Source organism: Marmota monax, unplaced genomic scaffold (genome assembly GCF_021218885.2).
Source record: "Marmota monax isolate L192 unplaced genomic scaffold, Marmota_monax_Labrador192_F-V1.1 WCK01_AAM20220418_F8-fsc00014, whole genome shotgun sequence".
In the NCBI taxonomy this organism is placed as follows: domain Eukaryota; kingdom Metazoa; phylum Chordata; class Mammalia; order Rodentia; family Sciuridae; genus Marmota; species Marmota monax.
In genome coordinates this window covers 29,145,264-29,157,854 of record NW_026695222.1, presented here as the reverse complement: position 1 = coordinate 29,157,854, position 12,591 = coordinate 29,145,264, and the positions used below count along the sequence as shown (strand labels likewise).

Genomic DNA, 12,591 nt, shown 5'->3' with positions numbered 1-12,591 from the left:
CAGGGCACAGTGCTGAGCACACCTATAATCCAGCAATTCAGGAGGCTGAGGCTGGACGATCACAAGTTAGAGGCCAGCCTCAGGGATTTATCAAGACTATCTCAAATCAAAAAAATAAATAAATTTATACTGGTTTAATCCCCAGTATAAAAAAGAAAGTAATAATTACTATTGGATAGCATAGTAAGAGGAAAAAAAATCTCAAAACATGCCTGGTTTACTTTAAAGCTATGGAAGTGTTTTGCATAACAAAATTACATGTAGAAACAAAAAAAAAAGAGCCATAGCAGTATCCAACAACAGGAAGCCAGGAGCCCAGGGTCTGCTGGCATATCATGCAGGCAATTCAGGTCAACACCACACTGCCTGTCCTTGAACAGGACCATCCAGCAGAGGGGAGATCCCCAGAGAACTTGACTGCTGGGTTCCACTCAAGAGTTCCTGAGTCAGCAGATCTAGGGTAACTCTGATACTATCCATGTCCAACAATTTCTCAGTGAGGACACTGCTGGTGGAGGTGGGCGGAGGGACAACTGGAAAACCAGTGATAGAAACAAACAGATTGACCAAAAACATGTAGAGCTTCATTTAGTAACCACGTCAGTGACAACACATTGTTTTTGTTATACATAGGCTAATGCCATTGGTAACCCAGATTTTTCAAGTAATCAAATACAAAATCAGAGCAAAAACTAAAATTTAAATTGGAAATAATTCACTGAAGTTTTGTGGAGTTTTTTTTCCTTTAAAATATATATGTATGTATTTCCACCAGGTGTGATGGTGCACAACTGTAAACCCAGTTACTAGGGAGTCTGAGGTATTATGGTCTGGGCAAGAATGGTCATGGCAATTTGGCAAGATCCTGTCTCAATATAAAAAACACAGGATTGGGGATGTAGCACAGACAAAAAAGAAAAAGAAAAAGAAAGACACCAATGAGGTCACTGTAACGAGTAGATAGATCCTGTCTGGCTCAGATCACAACAGACCAAGTGCACAAAGACATTTGAGGAATCCAGGACATGCACGGACTTGCAGAAGCTGGTTATGAGAAATGGCTGCTCACATAGTTAAGTGAAATAATGTGAAGTCCTCATCTGTGAAAGAGACCTACTGGATTATTTTAGGGATTAAATCAAATCGTGACTAAGATTTGCTTTAAAATACTACAGGGTGGGGCTGGAGAGTAGCAAAACGTGGAGCAAGAACACAGAGATTTAATACACTAATCTGAAATTGTGTATGTTTAAAGCTACATTTCGTGAGACTTTAAATAAAACAAATTGGGAACCAAGAACAAATAAAGACCAAAAACCAAAACTGCAAAACACCAAATCTATATTTACATCCACATATAATAACATAACTTTAAGCTGAAATATATCATAAATAAAACAATGTCTACTGTTTGACAACTTAAGTATCAACAATTAAAATAAATCAAATGGAATGAAATAAATACATAAACAAAAAATCCAACAAATTGTACCTCTATTATATGTACTGTTGTCTCAAAGGAAAAACACATACAAAACCAGTAGTATCCCAAATAGTTAATACTGATGGACAAAAAACATATCTTGAAGTACAAAGGGCTGTGAAAAAAACTGATATTTTTATGCATTCAGAAATGTAGTTGGAAAAGAGATTTGAAAGCCCCCAAAATTTCAGCATAACACAAACTGACTTGTTTGCAAATAGATTTGGTGATTTTTTTTTTTTAAATACAGGTTTAAATTTCAGCCCGCTATTATCACATCCCCCCTTTTAAGATTTACATTTACAGTCACAGCAAGCTTTCTGTAACACTTACTGGATTAGGCAAAGACGGAATCAATCATCTTGCAAATGTGTTAATCTTCAAAAATAGGCTATAAAAAGTGCAAAACTATGAAAACAAAATCTAGATTATGTACATATGGCTCAGCTTGTGAACAGGAAAACAGGTAATAGTGTCCACTTTCCTGATACAAAGCACTTTGCTGCAATGCCAGCAGACTGGTCTCAGACTGGGTCTCCCCTGAACAACACGGGAGTTAAGACTTCTACCAATGATGCCCCGCGTTGCATAATGAGAAAAAAAAAAAAAATCAGGATTATTTGAGTACTTTACCCTTGTCCTACAGAGAGGAGCAGGGCAAGAAAAATTAGCAGTGCAAATTTATTTTTGAAACAGTTTCTTAATAAAACATTTTGTGGTTACTAAGCCCATGAGCTGCTAATAAACTCAGCCATGGACAGCACATTAAAGGAACATAGAGTTAAAACATCTATTGAGCCAGCTGCTGTCTGTCCTCTCTAAAACCCAAACTGCATGTGCACCAAGAAAAACATGGTGGCTGCAAAACCCAAAGTGGGAAGGCTACTGAGGTTCAGGCAGACTCCCAGGAGGTGGGGCCCACAGGTCCTCGGTCAGAACAGTGTCATCAATTAACTTCTCCATGTCCCTGCTTAACCAAATACTAGACACATCAAGACTTCTGAATACAAGCCTAGAATTTTCTCAAAAATCTTTCATTCCCTTTAAAATTGCTTCCCAGTATTTGTAAGTTAGCTTTTTTTTACATACTAATTTAGGCAAACACCCCCCAAAAAACTGAATTTCCCCCACAAAATGATTAATGATAGAAAACAAACCAAAATGGCTCACATGGAGTTTGGTATGTTAGCTCCAGATCTGGATGGACTGGAGGAAGGGCTTCTCTGCGGATACACGGCTGTAAAGCCCCAGTGAGGGCTGCAGCTGGGAAGGAGACCGCGCCTCCAACCCCCCAGGGCACACGCTGGCAACATCTGCAGTAAGAGGGTGCCAAGTTCGGAACCGCTGACCTCAAGACCCTGCAGCACGTTTTCAGAGAGGGTCAATAAGTCCGTTAACAACTGTGTTAAGACAATAGACTGCGGGGGATTCAACATAATACAAGTCATTGAGAATTTTTTTTTAAAACATACATTTTAAATGAGCACAAACAGCAGAAACTGCTCCATGTGTTGAGCTCAACTAGAGAAAAGGAACACACAGTATTTAAACAAGCAGTTTACAACATAGATATTTACAGAGTTTACCTGAGGTGCAAGCATTATATATTTTCCTCCACCCCACCCTCCCAACCCCAAATGATTTCTTTTCAGCAGCGCTCAAGTATGCAAAAACTCCACTTATTTGGTCAATTCTAAAAAAAATATTATTCAGGGACAAAATAGAGATTTCCAGTCCCCATTGGGTACAGCTCAACTGTTCCAACTAGTTTTTATTGCTATTTGGTACAAAAGTTAACAGAACAACTTTACAAACTGTAGTGTTCCTCACATGTTCTTTACATGTTCTATGTACAGTACAATCACAGCTTATTTCAGTAGCTTTCACCACTCGCCTTCTCAAAGATGAACTAAAATTTATTTCACGGAGAGTACAAACTTATTTCCAGCAAGACCTACAGGGGGGAAAAAAGTTACAGCTGATTAAGATTAAAAAAAAAAATCAACAGTTAAAAAATATTTTTTTAAGTATATTAAACAAATAAACAAATGGAATCTAGAAATGCAATGTGTTCCATTTAAAGTTCAAATTCTGCAACAAGTATCAGGAGACTATATAGATAAAGCTGCACTACTTAAGAGATAATTCAAGGAAGAATTAACACTTAGTACCAAATACATCAAGTCTGGCAAAGGTCAATACCTCCCATAAGAAACTAGAAGCTTACACAGTAAGAAAGAAAAGTATAGGGATGGGTCTAGGAATATTTAACAAACAAAATGTAATTTAGAATAATCTCCCCTCTGTGAAAAAGGGGGCATAAAGCATTTTATAAGCCTCTCAGCAAGTGTCTATCAAGGTACCACTGATACTCCAGGCCATGGGCCAGGGGATGAGCAAAGGTGTCCCCCCAGTGAGCTAAGCTAGTTCACAGAACACAAGCTCTTTAATCAGTCCCCTGATCTGCCTGCTCATGTCACCTGGACTCAGCCTGGTCTCCTGCAATGACATCAATTCCCACACCTTCTGCCCATGCCACCTCACTTAAGAACACAACTACATAAGGCTGGTGTGGCCCTGGGAGAATCTTGTTTCTGTGTTGCTGGAGAAGCTCTGCCCTGGATCCTAAGCACCTTCTCCTGTTTGTATCCTGGTGTCTAGGAGGCACCAGGTGAGAGACTGCTCCAGGAGTAATGGTGAGGACTTTATGGAACAAGTACCTGAGTGGGAACGAAATCTGTCCAGGGACCCCAGTCTTGTTATTCACCTGGGAGTATTAAAGCGACCCTAGGGAAATCATCCTTACACAGATATCCTGCCCTGTCTAAATCCCAAATGAACAAGTTAACGTGAGATAACCATGATACTGGACTGTTACGGAGCTACTCTACACTCGGCATACTTTGGCATACAAACCCAACATCAAAATAAACTTGTTTGTTCCAATCCTAAAGCCTTTTCCCAACAGATAAGGATTTGAGAAGGCTATTTTATATATATATATAATTTTTTTTTTACAAGTAGTTTGACAATACCCTTATTTTGTTTATTTTTATGTGATGCTGAGGATCGAACCTAGGACCTCACAAGTGCTAGACAAGCGATCTACCGCTAAGCCACAATCCCAGCCCCTGAGAAGGCTTTGAATAAGCTCCTCAACTAAAACATTGGGCACAAGCTTGGATTCATGCGCACCTAGACAAAAACCAGACTTCCAGACACATATGGGCGAGGGGGACCTTGGGCAAGTTTCGTAATCCCAGTCTCAGTCACCTTGTCACTGAGGTATACAACAGCACCTCCTAACCCTGCAGCACACACTTTATTTTCTGCCTGCAGGCTGTGCAGTCTGTCACAGCTACCTAACTTTTCTGCTGGAACAGAAAAGCAGCCATGAAGAGTCAGTAAACAAATGTACAGCTGTATTCCAATAAAGCTTTATTTACAAAAGTCTTGGTGAAGAGCCAGTTTGCTGCCCCCTGCTGTAACAAGGATTAAATGACTACTGATCACTTCATTCAATGCCATCCCAAAGTAAATGCTTAGGAAACTCAGGGGACATGATGATTGTTTTACTATTGTCCCCATTAATATCCAAAACCCTGAGCACTGTCACCTGAATTTTAAAACACCTAAAAAAAATAAATAAATAAAATAAAAGCAAATTTATTTTGAAATATTGGGCAAACTAGATTGATTTATTTTCAATTAAGTAAAATCAACACATTACATTTAATGTAAAACAGACTCACCTTTCTTCCCCCAAAAAATAGGAAATCAAGTTTTTTTGTCATTTGGTCGATAATGTGCATTCCCAATGAAATTCTCGTAGTTCCTCTTTTGCAGCATGCTGCTGGATAAGTGTTGGTACGACACAGGCCTTTTTCCTGGTTGGACAGAAAGTGTAAAGGGGCATTTAGGGTCAAGTTCAAACAACTGGGTAAGATTCATATGGGCTGTTAGTTGATTTTCAAAATTCCTACCACTGATAATCTGATTGCTTTATGCCACAACACCAGAAACCATGTACTTGTTTGCCCAGTTACAGTGAATTGTTTGAGAACATTAGCACAAAACTTCAAATTACTAAAAATCTACCTGCCAGGTTATCATTAGTAAGAATTTTTACTAACCAAAGGACAAAGGCACCATAATGTATTTTAAATCTATATGCATCATGAGCCAAGACTATAGAAGAGAAAGAAATAAAAAGCCTATTCAGAAGAGGACCTGACTTTTCTCATCAGGACATTTTGATATACATCCATTCTAAACACTGTGGGAGTGGAGAAAGTGGACACTTTTAATCAAAAGGCAGCAAAAATTACTATTTCATCAGAACTTCAATAAAAACCACTGGAGTGTGTGAAAGCAATTGTTTTTTAATTCGCTAACCCTACCAGAACAATCGGCATATCAAGTTATCCTTGATAGACTGTTGTCACCACGTAGAATCCTTAATCTGAAACTAACAGGAACTAAAAGGTTTGAAAGGGACTTGTCTCTCTGGGACAATACAAACCAGCATGGCTTGAAGCCAGCAGGACCATACCCAGCTCAATCAAGCTCACCAGGCAGGACACCTGGGATGCTCTACCTACCTTTCCACATGCTGGGTATGTGCCACACACTCTATACAAGGATGCCAGGAGAAGACACTTCCATGGGCAAACTCCAAAATAATATAAGATTACTATGTACACATAAGGGAAAATAATTCTTTATAATCCACTTGATAACAAATACAGGGGCTGGGGACAGAGCTCAGTTGGTAGAGTGCTTGCACAGGCAAGTGGGATGCACAGGCCCTGGGTTCAATCCCCAGCACCACAAAAAATAACAACAACACTGGACAGGCAGTACAGTTCTAGACTTCCTAACATCAGAACCTGAGAAAGAGGGCCAGAAGTTCCCTCGCTTTCTCTCCTGACAGGACAAAGGGTCTCCCCTACGGTACTTACTGAGGCCCCCTGCCAGCTATGTGTAAAGGAAGGTGGCAGGCCTGCATGGATTATCCTGGGAACGTAGGAAGTACTCCCCCAAATCCCTCGGCAGGCTGGGTGCACAGGAGAAAAGGGGCTATCTGATGAAGGGATGGGCTTAAACGGCACGTGGAAGGAAGGAAAGGACTGGACCAGTGGCTCTCGGCCGCTGTTTTCAGGATCTATTCCACAAGGAAAAAACTTAAAGTGCTATTAATATCTCGGGAGTGAGATTTAATCCTGGAGAGTTCGGCTTTGGAGGATCACAAACCTCTGCCAAGCCTAAGGTCTCTGTCTACATCCCTAAGGCCTTTCTGGCCCCTGCGCGGGACCAAGGCTAGCTATCCCCCACCCAGTCCTGGGTGAACCCGAGGGGCGCGGCCGCAGTACCTTCCAGCGCGGGGCCGGCAGCCGGATGCCCGGCGGGCGCGCAGGCGTACAGCGGTCCCGCAGCGCCATAGGGCTTCTGCACGGTCAGCACACCCGGTGCGTCCGCCTCCCCGGCGCTCAGGAACCTGGGCTTGGGCGGCAGCACGGGCGGAGGGCACACGCACTCCTGCGCCAACAGCGAGGTGATGCTCCTGACCACGTGGTACTTGGGCACGTCGTAGCCCCTTCTGCAATTGGACGCCGGCTGCTCCGCGTCCAGCGCGGCCGCACTGGACTTGAGTCTCTTGGGGAGGGGCTCCCCGAAGTCCGCCACTGAGCTGCTGGCGCTGCGGCTGCAGAAGTAGTCCCTGCCCTGCAGAGCCCACGGGCCTTCCGTCTTCGCGGGGTGGTCGACCGCGGCCAAGCCGTTGCTGCTGCCGAGGGCAGGCTGCGGAGGGGCGGCCGCTGCGAGGGGTTTCGACTTGCTCTCGGGTCTCCTCATCTTCTCCGGAGCCGGGGAAACGCTGGGCTTGGAGAACATCTCGGGCTGCGGCGGTCGACCGGCGCCCTGGCCCTGGCCCCCGCCGCCCTGCTGCGGCCTCTGCGACTTGAGGTTGCTTGGCGCTGGGGTGCCGGGGTCCAGCCCGGCGGTCGCCGGGGCCTTGCGGGCCTTCTCGGGGGGCAGTGCCTTGGGCTGCGCTTGCGCCTGGACGGCCGGCCGCGGCTTGGGCTTGTGCAGACTGGCCAGCGGCGGCACGTCCTTCCCCAGCAGCGCGGGCGGGCAGCCGGTGCGCCGGCTCCGCAGCAGGGACCTGCTCCTGCAGTTCTTGTGGATGTCGGGGTTGTACTTGTGCTCCAGCCGCTGGTGCATCATCAGCACCTCCGGGTAAAACGTCTTGAAGGTACAAAACGGGCAGGTGATGCTGGGGATCAGACTCTTACTCAGAGAAATTGCTGGGCAACTGTGAAGAGCCCCAAGGGACAAATTTAAAGGTTTCTCCTGACAGTCCACACTTGTCTGGTACTTGCCCTCCGCTGTGCTCTCCGCCTTCTTGTCCCTGTGGCCCACCGCCACCGCTGGGGCTGCGATGCCTTCCGTGGGGGGCGCCATGGCCACCTCCGACTTACAGACGAGGTGATCTGCCTGAGGTTCAAGCGCTGGTCTCTTTTTTAACATGTCCATGTGAGCAGGGGCTGGATTTCTGCTCACTTGATCAGCGCCGTCATCAGCTGCATTTTTATTGAAATCCTGAGTATCTTTTTGTGCTGGTGAGAGGACAACGCTGCCCAGAACGTTCTGAAAGACAGGCGTCTCCTTAAGTTGCTTTGCAGGTGGGCTACCTTTAGCATCTTTGGCACCATCGAACAATCTCTTCAAATTTTTGGTCTGTGAACCGTCAGCGGCTAATTGTATATCTTGGGTCTCCTGACTTTTACCCTCACTCTTGGCTTCTGTGGCAACCTCCACCTGCTTATCCTTGTGGTGTCTCTCCAAGTGATACCTCAGAGATGTCTTCTGGGCTGCAGCATAGTCACAGAATTCACATTTGTATGGTTTTTCACCTAAAAAGAGAAGTGCCACAATAAGTTATGAGAAATGTCAAAATTGAACTTTAGAGACTGGAAGAATCTATCAAACTGGTCTTGGGTTCTTTCCCTGATGAACCTACTAATCTTAGCTGGGATTTCTCAGGACCTGTTTTATCACCCTTACACTACACTGAAAACTAAAAAGTAAATGCATATCTTTACCATCTAGTTGAAAGCTTGCTGTTAACTTATCTTCACCATAGCCCTATGGATATGATTATGATTAGCACCCTCTTCCAGCCAAGAAGAGGGGGCACAGGAAGACTGCTCAGCAGGCAAGTGGGTGAGATTCAAGTCCACACTGCCTCCTCCGCCACTGTTATCAAGGCTTCCCAAATCTAAGACTACTGAACGGTTGCTCATTTTATTCTAAATCTTAAAAACATCTTTAAAACAGAAAATTGGGGCATTTAAAATGAGTTTTAAATTCTACTGACAGGATTCAGTAGTAGTAAACTAAATAAACCAACTTCAAAAGAGGAACAACTGTTCAAGTTACCATGATAGTAAAAGAATAAAAATGACAGCTGCAATCGGCACGCTGCACATTTATTCCCAAAACTATTCCAAGGCTCTAACACAAAAACAGAAGTGCATCACAATTCTTTTAGCTAATACATGCGTTAGAAAACAAAGTCCTTTACCTGTATGCGTTCTGAGATGAATATTGAGGTAATAATTTGAACGGAAAAACTTTCCACAATAACTACACTCTCTCGAGGATGCAAGATGCTTTACTTTTCCTCCATCATCATTTTTATCTTAAAGCAGAAACAAAAATATTCATGTAAGAAGACAGCTGAAGCACATGGATCAGGCAGTTGACTTGAATATATTTGATATAAACATTTTTGAAAGGCATGAAAGAATTTTTCTATTAGTTCAGGAATAGAAACAAAAAGGCTAAAAACACACCAAATGCTGCTGTGGAGTTATTTGAGGTTCTGAAGCTTTGTGGCGTCTGCTTTGTTTTGGGGGATAGCAGAGTGCACTACTTTGACTGGGGGATAGCAGAGTGCTCAAGATTCGGTTCTCTGCCTTAATCACAAAGTTAAGCGTAATGCACTCGGCTGCACAGGTGGCATTCCACTCCCTCCACAGGGAAGGCATAGGACCTGGCTAGCACTCCTGGTGCCTGAACCCCCTGGCAGGGGTGACCACCTTCTTTAGAACTTAGGATTGAGTCAATATAAATCATCAATTCACCCAACCACAGAAAGAAAAGTGCTTAAGATTAAACAAATTACCACTAGATGGCAGCAAGCACAACCTAATCTTCACCAGCAAAGAAAGCTTGGTATTGGGCAAACTCCTGAGAAAGTCTGTCAAAATTTAGCAGAAGTTTTAGAAAACCGAGAATATTGACCACAAGAATTCACATGGGCAGACTGTATCTAAAATCTGTTAGATATGTCAAAATCTGTTCCCAAATGACAAGGTGCTAACTTTTGAACTTCAGTCTTTACAATCAGTGTATCCTATGCACATGAATCCTCAGGGATTCTAAGTACAGGATGATTGATGAGCTGCAAGCACACCAGCCCTCCCTCCAGACAGCTGGATGTGCAAGAGTTAAAACATCCTCCACCTGAATATTTTAATTCTAAATAAATACTCCCTGTGGCAGATCATATTACACACATTACAATATTAATGACTCAAATAAATTTTGGTCATGTCTTAAAATTTGGCATAATTAGGGCTGGAGGCAGAGCTCAGTGGCTGAGTTTCCCTAACATGATGAAGCACTGGGTTCCAAACTCAGCCCAAATAAAAAATTTTTCAAAAAAAAAAGTAAAAAACAGCATTAACTAAACTGGCCATTTGCCATCTGAAACTGCTATTTCCAATTTAGTGTCCTCCTCCATTTTGCATTCAAGATTGCTTATAGCCAACTAATTCAGACTCACAGACCCTGGTGAATCTTCATGTAAGAAGGCAGGACAATACAATCTCCACTACCCTACACCTGGAGTCCCATCTAGGACACTGTCTCCACCTACAAGACAGAGACAACCCCTGACCTGAAAAGAGGCACCAGGAAGACTTTTAAAAATTAATCATTGACTTTGCTTTCTTAAACCTAAAGAAAGTCAGGTTGATAATACAGTAAGATCAGCCTGGACTAGAAAGCCACATAATCACATCGATTTAGGAAAATCTATTCCCTAAATATGGAACACCAGCTTTTTCTTAAAACCACATCCAACTAGCTGAGTTTCTAGCTGGGTTTGAACTTGTATATTTCCTAGTTCCAGCTCTGCAACAGGACTTATGGTATGTTGCATCATAAAGGTCTTTATTTTAGAACAAAGGATGTGAAGTTCCCACATTTGCCTGGCTTCTTCTGCCTTTTAGCATCACACTTCACAGTGCTGCTGTTTAAAGCAGAGTAAACTTTTTACAGAGGGCTGTTGCAATTACCCATGGGAGCTGAAGACAAGGGTAGAGGAACAAACTCTGCAAACAGGGTAATGGGAACAAAGAAAAGTTAAGCAACAACAATAGGCCATAAACCACGCAGTGGCACAACACACTCAAGCCAAGCCAAGCTATGGCGCTGCCACCTGTGGCTGGGTCCTGTCTCCACCTGGAGGACCTAGTTCAGTTTTTCCACTCTACCTACTAGTGACTGGCCCTTCCCTTTCTCCCAGGGCACAGGGCATCTCCCAGCACTGACACCAGGAGATCACTCAGCTGATGAGAAGCCTATGGTCAAAACCTTTTCTATGTCATGAAGGGACCGTCCTATTTTCTCTAGATGTCTGGAACTGAAGATTGTAATATGGTGTGTGCTGGGCTCCCTGTGTCCCAGAAGGCTCTGTACATTATATAGCCAATAGGAAAACTACAGCCCTTGGGTTGATTTATCACTTAACCAGAGGAGAATGGGCACTGGATTAAAAATGGGTGGCAGGGGAATTGAAGTTGTGGCTCAGTGGTAGAGTGCTTGCCTGGCATGTGTGAGGCCTTGGGTCTAATCCTCAGCACCACATATAAATAAGTTAATCAGAAAAAGGTCCATTGACAACTTAAAAAAAAAAAAAATTTTAAATGGGGAAGAGTCTACCGCACTGTGCCTTTGAGAATACAATTTCATGGAAAGGAGAAGAAGGCATCTGTTCTAACCAAGACCACTGGTTTGTAAATGATGTCGTTTCTCCTTATTCACTTGTCGATTACACATCCTACACATTGGATGTTTTACAAATGTTTTAAGCAGCAGAATCCTTTACTCAAACAAATATTAAGCCAGGCCAGGTGACACACGCCTGTATTCCCAGTGACTCAGGAGGCTAAGTCAGGAGGATTGAAAATTCAAGGCCAGCCTCAGCCAATTAGCCAAACTGTCTCAAAATAAAAAATACAAAGGTCTAGGGATGTAGCTCAGTGGCAGAGCACCCCCAGGGTTCAATCTTCAGTAACCCATCCCCGAAAAATTTAAGAAGATCTGAAACTCCAGGTGACATGAGAATGGGATGCAAGACTGGACATGGGTGGACTTCTCACACCATAGATGCCACCCACTAGGATAGGAAACAAGATATAAGCTAGGCCTTGGCGCTGGTTTCTGCTTCTATAAATGCCACTGACACGCTGAGTTTACTCAACAGTGAGATTTCTTAAAATTCTCTTTGGTGTGAGCCAGGCACAGCGCCACCCGCCTATAAATCCAGCCACTTGAGAGGCTGAGACAGGATCACAAGTTTGAGGCCAGCCTTGGCAACTTAGCAAGACCCTGTCTCAAAATAAAAAGGGCTGGGAATGTAGCTCAGTGGTAGAGTACCCCTGGATTCCATCCCCAATGCCTAATTTTAAAAACACTTATGTTTATATCTATAGATAGATATAACATGCATACTATATACACACACATTCCACACACCTTCACATTGCACACACACCTCCCTTTCAGGTGTTCACACTCCTGTCTCTGACTTTGCAGACCAACCACCTGAGTTCCTGAGAGACCTATTCACAGACCCTAGCCTCCCTACGCACAGGAGAGGGTCATCAGAAGTACCAATGCTTCTCCCAGCAGTCGCCTCCTGGCTCTGGCTGACAGGCGTCCCAGGGCATTGTGACCACTAGACACGCACTGGAGTAGAGACAACAGAACTGGGAGGTGACAGATCCAGTTGGTTTACCAACAAAGTAGGAATGCCA

General features: G+C 43.7%; 1 protein-coding gene across 5 annotated transcripts in view; it reads right to left on the bottom strand.

Moving 5' to 3' along the window:
• Positions 1 to 1,324: 1,324 nt before the first annotated feature.
• Znf217 (zinc finger protein 217) overlaps positions 1,325 to 12,591 on the bottom strand; it is a 36,311-nt gene continuing 25,044 nt past the window's right edge. For 4 of the 5 annotated variants that reach the window (XM_046433519.2, XM_046433518.1, XM_046433516.2 and 1 more), the window contains exons 3-6: positions 9,069 to 9,185; positions 6,856 to 8,397; positions 5,236 to 5,370; positions 1,325 to 3,437 (exon numbers count right to left, since the gene is read on the bottom strand). In XM_046433519.2, the coding sequence (XP_046289475.1) occupies positions 5,261 to 5,370; positions 6,856 to 8,397; positions 9,069 to 9,185 (1,769 nt within the window). In that variant the 3' untranslated portion in view covers positions 1,325 to 3,437; positions 5,236 to 5,260. The remainder of the gene's footprint in view (positions 3,438 to 5,235; positions 5,371 to 6,855; positions 8,398 to 9,068; positions 9,186 to 12,591) is intronic. The other variant, XM_058575440.1, reaches the window with a different exon arrangement.